General features: G+C 37.4%; 1 protein-coding gene across 1 annotated transcript; it reads right to left on the bottom strand.

Moving 5' to 3' along the window:
* Positions 1–1,365: 1,365 nt before the first annotated feature.
* Positions 1,366–13,660, bottom strand: SULT4A1 (sulfotransferase family 4A member 1; the record flags this gene model as incomplete). Its single annotated transcript, XM_010172934.1, has 6 exons — positions 1,366–2,217; positions 6,846–6,984; positions 8,421–8,515; positions 11,759–11,885; positions 12,010–12,090; positions 13,530–13,660. Coding segments are annotated over 6 exons (686 nt in total), but the record flags the coding sequence as incomplete, so codon positions are not given.
* Between the last annotated feature and the right edge of the window lie 248 nt (positions 13,661–13,908).

Genomic DNA, 13,908 nt, shown 5'->3' with positions numbered 1-13,908 from the left:
CAGGAACTGTGGGGAGATTTTGTCTTCCTCTGTAGCAAGGAGGACTTCTACTCCTGTCTTCTTGGAGCTTGTTGTAGTTTGTAGGTTTTGGTTTTCTGTATGACAGAGACGAGTAGGACTCCTCATCACGGAACTGCCCAAGAGGTATAAGATAAAAGGTGTAAAATCTTGAATGGATTGAAGAGTGACTGTGTATCATTTGTTATAATGCAGGAACAAAAGAACACCAAATTACGCTATCTGATGTCTGTCTGAGCCAATGAGTCCTTTTTCATACAGTGTGTGTGTCAATACCAGCACAAGTGGAAGAAAACCCTGTGGAAGGCTATTAAACAGAAAGATGCTCAGAATCCTGTGTTCTCTGTTGTACTCTCACACAGGCATGCATTTTGGGCCACTGTCAGAGACAGCTCAGTGGGTTCAGGTGGTTGTCTGAGTTAAGTCATCTTTCTGTGGTTCTTCTGACTTAAGTTAGGAGGCGTGGGATCTGTGGCTTGTACAAAGGCTTACCTGGCCTGAGTAGGAGGTCTAGAAAACAAGCAAAACGTAATACATGGAACACATCTTTTATTCAATAAGCAAGCAAGCACAGAAGTATAATGTGTAGTGCTTAATATTCATACAGTACTAAAAATATAAAAATAGAAATAAAATTTCACTGAAAGCATTTTCACTCACAAATATACAAGGAAAAGTGCTGTCAAGCCACACCATGCTACACCACTTGCCAGTTGCTGAACTGACAGTTTCCCAACAGAACTGAAACACTAAAAACCTGCTAGTCCTTCCTCATGGCTTTTGGTGAGCCTGAATACTGGACTAGCAAAAATGTGCCTCCTGCTGCTGAGGACCTAAAAAGCATAGATGTCATTACCTAACGGAACAATAAAATAATTCTGGAGAGTTTTATATTTATAGCAGCCTGCTTCAGGCTGTTTGTGTACCTGTCATAGAGAAGAAAAAAAAAAATAGAAATAAACTTGAATCCTGATTATAATCCAGACCAGTCATGGCTAACAATTACTGAAACTGTACTCTACATGAACATTTGTGCAATACTCCCACCTGGTGGCATGTTTTTAAACTCTTTTCCTTCAGTGCTGCAGTTTCCTCTGCCTGCTCACATATTCATCTTCCACTTAGGTCTGGTGAAGTCCAGTAGCACAAGCCGTCAACAGTGCCGAGTGCCCTTAACTTTTAGTGGAACTACAGGATATCAAGCACCTCATCTCTTACTGTATCTAATGAGTGATATTCACATCTACACAGGAAAGTGATACAGGTCAGACTCTGATACCTCAAGACAGACCCTGCAGCAGATGCCTTGCTTTTAAGCCCCATTTTGAGGGACTGAATTAGAGCTGGGGGCTTAAGCAGCTTCTGTTTGCTGACCTTCAGCATGGAGCTGAACTTCATCCATCAGGAAGACAGCTATGTGCTGTCATCCATGAAAGCACAGGTAGGTTTTGGGATTAGAGTGACAATCACAGCTAAATTTCATAACAAGGCCTATCTTGCAGGGTATGCCAGTGCACAGAACCTACTCAAATTATACAGACAAGGGTGTGCAGAACTTAATGTGAACCCCACTTCGATCAGTTACTATTTTGGAATGGGATTTATTTATACTTAAGATACCTGCTATAAAAATAAATGTGACAATTAACCCCTGAGATCATTCTAGCATACAGTTTTGGCCTGTTACTCATTTCCCTCTGAAATAATTTTTTATTTGGTTTACGGACATTTATTCAGGTTCTAGTGAAAAGCTTTTATAAAGCACATTAAATAATCAATGTGGGGCTGAAAAGGTGTACATTCCAGTTGCATATATGATACATACCTTATATGTATATAATACATTCCATAACAGCTGAATATTCTAGTATTGTCTAGGAAGTTCTTGCATGTGGACAAAGGATTAAAATACTAGAAGATAATCAGCTGTTTAGGATCAAAGATAATTGTATCTGATATGGTTTACTTAGATTGTTCTTTCTTTAAATCGTGTTACACATAATAGCTACAGTAGTTTGTCCAGCAGGTAATAAATGAATGCATAAAGCACTTCTAGCTATATTTGGATATCACATGCATGCATTTCTTATAAATAAAAATCAAATGTGAGGTCACATTTTCCCATCTTCTGTTTATAAACTAAATCAAATTTCTCATTCATTGAAACAGTGAAGATGTCTTTCCATAGCCCAACTCGTCCTGAAACACAGAGAAGGAACAAAAGTCAGAGAGCAGACATAACAGGACATCAAATATCTCCAGACTAATCATGCAAGGCATCAAGTATCATCTGTGAGATGCTAATCAAGTCTTAGCTTTCATTGAAAGCTCAGTGAGACATAAGGCTGTTCATTGTCTTACCCAATTCCCCTGCTACAACCCTTGCAAAGCCTTAAAATGAGTACCAGTAGGCACCATACACCTTGTCATCTGCATGAGCAGAGTATTATACAGGAAGAATTCATTATTTTTGTGAGATTTTGCTCTAGCCTTGAACAGAAATTAACACAGATTTGGGTTTGGGTATTCATTTAAAAGTGGATTTCTGGTTTCAGTGCAAACTATGTCTGTTTAAGAATTCCAACAGCTAACAATAACACATTTCAAAATTACTGTGCCTTCAGAATACACTGGTTAGAGAACTATCCAAAAGGTACAAGGAATGCAGAGTATTAAACTGATTATGGAGATGTAATATTAATATTACTAATTTCTATTATTTTCTATTTAAAGAAAAGTTCATCAGATAAATTTACATTTCCCAATATGGAGATAATTATTTGTTAAATGTGAGTGCCTAGATTATATCTATAGAAGAGAACAAGTCCCATGCACCCAGTTGGTGGCATTTAAATTTTAATTTTGTACACAAGAAATAGGAAGCTTTTCATGGATACAATATGATCACTGAACACTTTTTCCTTGTACAGAGTATTTTTCTACTGAACTCAACTAGTAACATAACCTGATGACATTGCTGAACCCACCACTCAAAGGCTGTGGCCCCCTTAACCACTGTTTCACTGCAGTCCAGAATTTATTTAACTTAAAAGTCATCCAGGATTACTTGTTGGTGAATAAGCCCCACAGAGTAACCAGACTGAGAGGCCCAATTCTCTTCTCATTTATGTTCTATATAAATAGAGACAAAATCCAGGCTTGTTCAACTGGAATAAATGAAAGGAGAATTGGGACTGTGCTACCAGAGAGTTTAATCATAACAGCAAGAACAAAACTACATGCAGGGAGCTTAATTATGCATTTGATGCATAAGAAGAATACCCATTTAATTTAATTACCATTGCTTTTATGCAGCAACTCTATAATTGAGTCGAAAGACAAAACTGTCTGAAACATCTACAAATTACATATTAACATGATGGTGTAGTATGTGTGGCAAGGACCATTTTATGAAATCAGGATTTTCCTATAACTCCTGAAGGTATGGATAGTTTTCTGTTTTGTTTTCAGGATCCAAAAACCAAAAGAACCTGAAACTGACTGAAAATGCATCATTTATTGTTTTCACCAAATTTCTCCCATATCAAGAAAAACATTAAGAAAACATTTGAGAAAACGCATGCAATCATAAACATCTGACACCGATTTCAATTCTGCTCTGGAAACTATAATTGCATAAAGTGCAGCATGAAGCATAAAAGCCTGTATTTCCCTTTCAATAACGATAATAAAACATTTTCTTCCTCTGCTTGGGAAAGATAAGCCTTTTACTTCCAAATCTCCCTAACAACATGTATGGACAGATGACAAGTTTTATAAAGGACATATGCAGTGGATTATTTGTAACATTTTTTTTTTTTCACCATATGAATTCATAGCTTGTCAAAAAGTCACCCACCTGGTTTATGATTTGAATCATGCAACTGTGTAAATTATGATGTGATAAGAGTCAAATATAAGTAACATATCTAATCATTGTTCTGCTTTCACAGCAGCTCAGGGTTATCTTCAGAGTTAAGATCAATGTGCTAAAAGAAAAAAAAATTAAGAACTAAAATAAAGCAAAATAATAAAGTAAATGTAACTAATGACAAATTAAAAATATTTGAAACAAATTACAATAAGCTGTCATGTTATTGCTGCCATTCTTTGTCACAGAAACGAACAGAGAGGGAACAAAGCACTGTTAATGAAGCTGCATTCTGAAGTAACAAAATATTGTAAAAGCCAGAGACAGCAAACAAAATAAATTCAAAATAAGGATATTTTTCATAAAAAGCACACAGTAAACAAATGACAAAAATATTACATTAACTGCTGCAGCTCCCTTCCTTCTCTATTGCAAAATAGAGGTTTCTCTTTGGAAGATTTGTAGACAGTATAAATAAGAGGCTCTGCCCCTTGACTACAGGTTTGCAGGCTCCACTACAGAACAATGAACGCTTAACACCACAGACAGAACAGTGCATGCAGCAAAAGTGGGCATCACCCTTTTTATCTGGATGGAGATGAACCAGTCAGCAGAAACAGCAGTTGGCCCTTCTGCCTCTGGAAAGTCTTGCCAGCAGCTCTGTTCTCTTTTCTCTTGTATTGCAACCTCACCTTTCCTTCATAACCACCTTTCTGGCTTTCACTGGGCAAGGAAGGGGAATTTGGGCTGTGCATAGCATGTAGCAGTGCTGCTCCTCCACAGATGTCCAGATCGTGGAAGTTAGGAACAAACCTAGGGTTTTGTGTTACATGCAAGTCAATGGAGGAGAACACAGCTCTGTTATTTGTAAAATCTTGCACTGACACAGAATACTTTATCCAAGGCCCTCAGACTATCTTACCAAACTCATTATTTTGTGATCTTGACTTCATAGCAGAGAAGTGGGTTGGTAATCAGTTAGGCAACATGCCATAAGATCCTACTGCAAATGAGATGGTCTGTTGTTTTCACACAAGATACAAGTTGTGTTACATGATGAATTTTCATTTTGAAGTAGCAAGGGGAGGGATAGGATGGGAGTTGAAAGCAAGATAACTAAGAGCAGGAAGACACATAATTCAGTGGAGACTATCAGAACCTATAGGGAATATATCAGGTCTTTCAGTGAAACTACAAACCCCTTTGTCTTCACTGGAATTTTACCTTAAGCCAGCAAAATGGAGATATTTATTTCAAGAACTCATCATTACCATCACATAAGTGAACTGGGGCAAAAAGAGGTGCCATATCACAGTTATGACAGAGAGCATCCCATAGGAATCTGGTTTCAAGGCCCTACTGTAATAACTGGAGTGTATAGCCCCTACAGAATATAAGAAGAGCCTTTCTTCCATACCAGCTGTGCAAAGTCACAGATAAAAGCAAGATGTGTGAGCAATGGCTTTTTTTCCAAGTATAACATTCTAAAATGTTTGTGCCAACACACAAACAGGACAATTTATTCTGGGTCAGTTACTCTGATGATAGTCTGAGCTGAGTAATGGAAAACTGGCATAAGGCTCTGTGAAGAAAGACACAAAGGTAGTATAGAGTTTCAGTGAACCTGCTTTCATGGGAAAGCAAACTTGCTTTCAAACAAACCTGACACTATTGGTAAGGTTATAGTTTGACTGATTAAAGATGAATGCAAAGATACAATAGACCTTTGTAAGGCATGTGATTTCAGTGTGTTTTTAATAGAACTATATAACATCAACAAAATGCATGATAAATGAATAAACAACTGGCTAACTCAGAATTAGTTGTGAAGAAGGACTGACAATACCTGGTATTTTTATCAGAGATTTTAAAATAATTATAAAAATTATAGCTGATACAATTTTCAGATCACATGACGGTTGGCTGAGAGAAGTAGTATGGAAAGGGCTCCTACACAGAAACCTAAGAACAAAGTATTCAGGTCACAATTCCTGAGTAAGGGACGATAACCTGTAAATCAGTTCCTCTGAAAAGACTTTGTGGTCATGATAAACACAAGTTTCATGTATGATGCTGCATCAGAAAGTGCTAACATCGCTATGGATGGACAAACATAGGAGAAGGAGAGAGAAAATTCCAATTAAAACTAGATTAAATTAATGGATTAAGTAATTTTATGTCTCAATAAGACATTTGTGAAGCTGACAATAGAAATTGCCCATCTTGATCTTATTCCCTCATTTTTAAAGAGCTGTTAAGTTCTGTAAAGCAGCCTACAGAAAATAATTTGAGTTCACTCTTTTATACTTATCACAAAGACATCTGAGAAAGGACTTGATTTCTTGACATTATCAAAGGACAGATGTATTAACAGACAAAAAGGCACTTCAGGTTCCTAGAGAAAGACCTCACCAGAATAAACATCTAGAAGCTAAATATATTTTCAACAGCTGAGGAAGACAATGAAAAGAAAAAGCTCATAAGGAAAGCTACAGGTCCTTGTCATTTCATGCCTTCAAATTGGAATTATCTGCTATTCTAGAAAATCTGATTTACTTAAAAACAAGGGCTTAAGTCAGGATAAACTGTATGAAACTGTGTGGGCTTTGACATGCTGATGGTGAAAAGGAGCAGTGCAGTCTTCTCAGCAGGGATAGCTCAATCCACTGAAGTAAGCCAAAGACTTAACAGAGTCGTTTGCATGGTGTTGAATATACACTGTTGATCTTGGATATATCTTGAATATACACTGTTGATCTTGTTTCCATCCTTTTTAGTCACTTCTACCTAACTTTATTTCAAAACAAACCACCAAATTGCACCAACAATCAGTTACCTCCCATCATTTACAAAGCAATATTTTGGCAACATCTTAACACCTCCCGGAGGTTACCAAGTTGTCAGCTGCTTCTTGCAATTTCCACAATAAAAGTTTTACTGTGGGTTTTAAACATACCCCTGCCAACGGGAAGTGCTTCTGCATTACAACACTGATCAATGAGCTGATGGCAGTGTTCCACCATGGATTCCAACTGTGCTTTGTCATAAGAAACTCCTAAGAACCTCACCAGTTGCTCAACCATTGTTGCTAGGTCCTGTAAGAGATTATTTAAAAATTAGTTTATTTTAAATGACTTTTTAAAAATGAGTTTAAATATTTCAAAATTAGTTATATCCTGATGAGTATGAAAAATACAAATGCAGAAGTTGTAGAAACACCACTGTCTTAGAATTCTGTCACCTTCCAATTTGCTGAAAATAAGCACATTCCAAGTAATTAAGGTAAGACAGGTCAGCAGAGTACACAATCATGTAAGCTCATCTCTTCAAATATTAGAACAGAGAGCTGCAAAGTGAGATGCTTCCCACATCAGTCAACACCACAGCCTTAACTGGTCACTTTGGAATACCAGTGTATTTCAGAGGAATTAAACATTAGTTTGATTTTGATCTTGGTAAAATAAATGATTACAAATGTTAGAACAGCCCTTCCATCATTGTTAGCTTCTGGGACTGCATTCATATAGATGAAAAGGATCTAGTGAGGTGGCCTCTGAGAATAAGCAGTCATTAATTTATATACTCAGAACTCCAGGGCTCCTTAGTATGAGTAAGACTTCTGGAGTTGCAAGGACAAAATAGCAATGTTTATCAGGAAGCAGAAAGATACTGTGATGCCACCAGCTTTCGGCAGCATCCATCGCTGAGTACAGCTAGGAATACACCATTATTCAAAATCATGGGTTTGAAATAATTTCTATTGAACTTTTTTAATTATTCTGATTGTATTATATCTTCTTTAAACATCCCACTTCATCAAAAGGCTCAGTAAAGCTGAAATTATAATTTACTCAGCTTTATTGAGTTCTACCCTGATTTTGCCTTTTTGTAGGTTCAGAGATAGGAGCTGGGTTTTGCCCATGTTTGCATTAATCTGCCAGTCAAATAAACATTTTGAAGTATTTTCATTAATTCTCAAAAATATACTATTGCAATAGGAAATGGAAACCAATGTTATTTCCACAAAATTTCTCCTTAAAAATAAAGTGGATGCATTACCCAGCATACTGTAAAGACCAAATATTTATGTCCACCTTATGCTACACAATCTTCCTTAATTGTTTTCAACATTGTTTCACAGACAGGAACCAAATGATCAGAATAAATGCCAGATATATAGGACAAAACACTGAGAACATACTTTTTTTTCCCCTCATCGATACAGCACAAACAGCAAGACATATATTTTAAATGAATGGCCAGGGCTGAGTGTAGCAAGCACTGAACAGTTACACATCTCTGCCTTCTCTGTGAAGAGTTTAGTGCCTATGGATGCAAGCAGATTCCTGAGTAAATTACTAGGTTTATAAAACTGCTGATGTACATAGAAGCTATTGAATGTCAGTGCTTTAAAAACAGTATCAGATATGAGGGAGCCCAAATATGGACATAAGAAGCAATTTTTGTACTTTATGTATTTCACACACTACAATGCTAAATGTAAAATACCTTTTTTCTACATCTAACCTACCTTATGCATATCTTCATACTTGAGAAAAAGTACATTGGCATCCATGTGATGTTCCCAAAACTCTTGCACATGTTCAAACCACGAACCATATCCTACTACAAAGACATTATGATTGGCATGAGGAAAATGAACACTTGTTATTAATCTCTCTTCAAAAAAGAAAAAAGGAGAAAAATAAATTAACTGTTTTTTTCAAAGCCCCAGGAGAACTGTCTGGTTTTGACCCACTGCCATGCAGAGCAAGGAACTTAATTTAAAAAAAAGTTTTTGTATCAGTTTGAAATATTCAAAAGAACTAAGCATAAAGATAAAATGTTCAACTGAAAATGCCACCATATTTCATGTTGGACCTCTTGGACATCCTGACTATTGAACGGAAACTGAGTCAAAATAAAAATTACACAGATAGCTTTGCAGAAGGCAAATTTTCAGTGACTCCAACCTGTGTGAATTCCTGCAATTAACATATCACACTGCAGTTTCCTTCACTTAGAAGCTAGATACAGCATTCATGAGAAGTTCCGTAGAACATCCTCTATTTAAAGATGAAGAACTGCTAATAACCATTTTCCTTTCTTAATTAAACACATATTGAGGACATGGACCTGTAAAAATGCTTCATGGTCATTCCCAATGCACTGACAGAATATTCTATTTGTCATTACATCTTTTGCCACTTGCACCCCAATTCTAAGACCTATTCTCTTCTATCATTATTTTCTGAACACTTCCATGCAACTTTTGTAGATATGCCAGAACACAGTTTCAATTATTCTGTTATCAGTTAACTCAATTACACAGTAAATCCAGACTAGCACCAGATGTCCATGGGGTCCTGAGTGCTCCCAAAACCTTAAGAGTGATGTGATGGAGTACTCCCCACATATCACAAGCTGTAAGCAGGCCCGGCATGCACGGTTGCCAATGATGAAAAGCTTACACCTCCTTCCTCCTGCACACCACCAGCAGCTTGTCTTCAGTTCCCTGTGTCTGCTGTGTGGGGTTTAGGACTTGAAGAGAAGCTGAGGTGCTACGCTCGGAGGGCTTGTACTCCCATCACTGCTGAGGCAGGTTACTGGAAGTCTTAACCCTCTCCACAAAACTTCCTCCTTTGTTTTCAGTTTACGTGTGTCTAGCAGAGGTTCAGACATTGGTACTGATTATCTACAGAATGTCTTTTGCTGCCAATATTACCAGAAAGGCAACTCAAAGAGAAATGTATTCTGTGTAATTTCTTTTTGTTACCAGTGATAAGTTCCCCCAAAGTACTTCAGATAATTAGGGCAGGAGTTAAGCAAATATGGTGAGCAGTTTTTCAGATTCTTTTCCAATATTTATTTTCTCAATTTTATCTTTTCAGCAAAGCAGCTACAGAAAAATGTTAAACTTTAGTTTTGTATTTTGAAGCCACCTTTTTTCTTTGAAAAAGAACTGTTTGATTTTGGTAACTGGAACATTTGCAATGGACAAAGAGGTCAGTTTCATAGGAAAATTATTTTAACCAGCTGACTCATTTTCAGTTTTCATACAGGTATTGGAAAAAATTCATTGTTGTTATTCCCGTTCCATACAACCCAAAATAAATTCACACATGAAACTAACACCGGTCAAGCAAAAAGTGTTCCTAGCTGTTCTTAATGGTACAGGGCAAGAATCCATTAAGATTATGTTAGCAGAGTTTACTTACATTTTATATAAGAAACTCACTTAAGCTTTAGAGGATAATGCCAAAGAATTAGCACATTCACAACTAATCCCTATCCACCTGTATGCTCTCAAACAACACAGCTAACACGCACTGAATTTGTTTCAAGACAACCAGGTATAAGGAGGGGCAAAAGGAGTGGGATTGTGTTATTTGGGCTCAGTGCTTCTCCCTCTAGCACTACTTTGCCTTCTTATGAAAGTTTTTTTTGCTGCTGCATTGCTTCCACGTGATGCAAACATTTAGCTACATTTCCCATATTACAACACACTCCGTTTGCACAGTTATGGACACAGAACATGCTGTCGTGTTTTATTGACTAAAAATAAAATAAATCAGCTAGCTGCTGTAAGATGAAGATATAAATAACTCTTGGAATACTTATACAAAAAAGATTACAGAACCTTCCTCCTATCTTAGGCCTTCTATGTCTTTCATATGTCTCTGACCAAGAAGTTCCTGATCCTGGGCTACAGACAAACATCCAGTTCTCAGGGAATGCAGAAGAAAAAGCTGAAGGTGGCCTGGAATGGAACAAAAGCATTTACCCTCTGTGCACAACCTTGCAGGAGAAAAAAGCAAAGGTTTTTAAGGTCTATTAATTAACCTCCACTGGTAGGCTTTTACTTTTTTTCTTCCCTGTAGTATTACACAGCTCCTTTAGCATCAACTCCTACAAGTTCCAGGTTGAAGGAAAGTTTGTTGCACTGGATCTAGAGGAGATCCTGCTCTCAGAGCACAAGGTACCTGTCAAATTCTTAGTGTCACATTAAGATATTATAGAGAAGATTTTGTAGAGAAATAGAAGGCAGTAATTTTTTTTTTCCTCTTCCTAGCTAGAAAGTGTAGCAATCCACTGGCAAAAAGCCCAGTGGCAGTCAGTTATGTAAGAATACCGATCTTGTCTTCCCTGTATATTTACTGAACTAGTGAAACGGAGCTACTTAAGGCAGTGCTGCCCTGAGTGGGAAGACAGTGGGTGCATGTGTCATGAAACAGCCCTTGTGCAAAGGAGTTAGACTGAGCAGCCCATCAGGTGTTGTAAAGCAGGTTATTGTGTTCTCATCATAGTGGTGTATTTTTCAGACAGTCGCAGCCTGAAACTGCCTTCTTACAGGAGCTCACTTCAAGTTACTGATGTACTCACACAAACTAGAGATTTTCGTACATTAACTGGTATCTTACTAGGGACAAATCTTGAGTTTTGGGATGAAATAAAAATATTAAAGGAATTACCAGGGAAAAAGTCTTGAGGGACAGAAAAACACCTGAGAAGTAGCTAAGCACAGTGAACTACAACTGAAATCACATGGTTCTGGGAACATTCACCAATTTCACAGGGTACCTGGTACCTTGCAAACTGAATTGTAACAGAGTAGAACAGAGTTTTGTCTGAGCTATGTGAAAAACTGCTGAGCCCATGGGATCAAATATTGTTAGGCAATTATTTACAAGGCATGGCCATAGTTTGCACGGACAAATCTAAGTCCATGCAGCATTGTATCTGTAGCAACCTCCTTGCTGTATAGGCAAAACAAATGCACCTTTATCCAGTTCATTTCTGTACTTGCAGAAGGAATGCAGAGATGAAAATAAATGTGTAACAGCATGTGCAGAGAGAACAGCTCCTTACACTTGTCATTCATAAACCTTCTGCAGAACTCCTGAAACGTTCCTCTGTAGCTCATGGTCCTTAGGGAGCGGTGAAACTGGTAATAAGACACCACCAGGTCTTTGGGGTTGCGAGCCATGTATATTACCTATGACAAGGGAGGGGGGGGGAAACAACAACATTTTATGGCAAGCTTTTCCCTCCCTCCATTTCCCAAAACACTTAAACAAGTGCTGCCAATATAGTTAAAAACAATTTAATTTCATTTTTACCTTTGAATTGCCATTATGGAGGTCCGAAGGCAAAAACCGATATGGTAGGTGGCTTTTTATAAGGCGAGGAGATGTCAGTTCCTAAAATAAAGCAGACAGAAGCATTTCTTATTGTGCATTAGTTTTTAGCATATCCTGAGCTGTCCTTAACTGTTTTACTTTAAGTCCTTTACTGTACTGAGTCACATTCACATAATTCACTTCTTAAATGAGTAGGGGTCTGGGACTAGAAATTAGATCAGAGTTATGTATTTTTAAATACCAAAAGGCTAGATAATATGTTGGGGTTTTTTGTTGTTTTGTTGGGGTTTTTTTTCACCCCCTTCTGTTTTCTAAGTACTTCCATTTGTAGGACCTTCTCAAGAAGACAGTGTAATAGTTCAAGATTCTTAGTATCTAACTTTGCCCCCAGTGAGGCTTCCACTAAAATTCCTTAAAAAATATCAGAAGCTCTGAAAACCTACCCTCACTTTTTACCCCCAACTTCTTACACTTTTTACTTACAATTTTACTCTTGCAATTTCTTTTATCCTCAGAATTAGGCCCAGACAATCCAAAGGTTTATCTGACTGTGAACATCTTTCAATCAGAGTTTCTATAATTTGAAATAAAATTGTCTTATGACACAAATCATCTTCCAGTAGTTAAAAACTGCATAAATCCATATTGGATCAGGTTGCTAGCACAGAGTATAGACAATGTGTAATCTCAAACTCTCACTATTGCTACTGCTTATTTGCATCAAGGTTGACCTGATGTCTCATTGGATGAGGCATCACACAGACGAAGAAAAGCAACCTCTGACCCCTAAATACTCTCAGCTTAAACTAGGCTGATGCTGCAGTTGTCAGTGACCAGAAGCAGCGTAGATCTATCTGTGCCAGTCTTAGCTAGCTCAGTTCAGCAAGCACTGTAGCTGTTCTAGGATGAGCTCAGTATTTTGCCTAATCACTCCAAGATACACCTATGTCAGAAGTAGTTACAGCAACAAGATCACACTTGTATGCCACACCACTAGACCAAGTGATTCTTAACAGCGTGGAAGTCATGCATAATATTCCAGACTCCTCAAACTATACCTACAGAGTCTGTAGGTCCACAGATCCTGGGTCTCTAAGGATTTAGATGTGTAAATCCAGAGTAGTGGGTCTACAGATTCATAGATCTCTACAACTGTAGTTCCTCCTTCGCAAATTCGAAGAAGGGATCAAAGCAAATCTGCCTCATTTGGGCAGTATTTTGTTTACACAAGCAAGGGAGGCCTGGAGCTTTTATTCAGGAAACACATTGCCAAATTATTTAGGGCATGGAGAAACATTTCTTAAAGTATTAAAGAGAATATAAAAAAGCTTCATAAAAGCCATTTTAAAATAACCTAATACTACTCTGAATCATTCCAACAAACTGAGCAAGTCCAGTGATCAAAAGGACAAGGACACAGGATGAAATGAAGTGATAAATACAAAACCAAGGAAAAAGATATTCAAATGCTGAAAGACTTTCTTTGCAATAAATTGTACCTTGATGATGTCCAGACCAGGCTGAGGATACTCTAGGACTGGAAGTTGTTCATCTATATTCATTAGTCCAATCTCATCTGGATCAGCTCCCTGACTCACTAGATACACCACTTCCTGTAGCAAGCCTGTGCCTACATAAACCAAACAATGAAAGAGAAAACATTGTATTACACTTCTTATTTAAACAGAAGCATATGAAAAGAGACCTAGACACAGAAATAATGGTAACTTTTGTCCTTAACAGTCTACAGTCAACCAAGTCTGTAACTACTGTTTTAACATAATATGTCTGCTCCCATTGTTTTATTTTAAACACAAGATCTCCTTTCATGTAAAATACATGAGATTTTTATTTGGTAATAATTCAAATACATTTTTG

This window comes from Antrostomus carolinensis, unplaced genomic scaffold (genome assembly GCF_000700745.2).
Source record: "Antrostomus carolinensis isolate BGI_N321 unplaced genomic scaffold, ASM70074v2 scaffold12030, whole genome shotgun sequence".
Taxonomy (NCBI): domain Eukaryota; kingdom Metazoa; phylum Chordata; class Aves; order Caprimulgiformes; family Caprimulgidae; genus Antrostomus; species Antrostomus carolinensis.
This window is presented reverse-complemented; position numbering and strand designations above follow the sequence as displayed.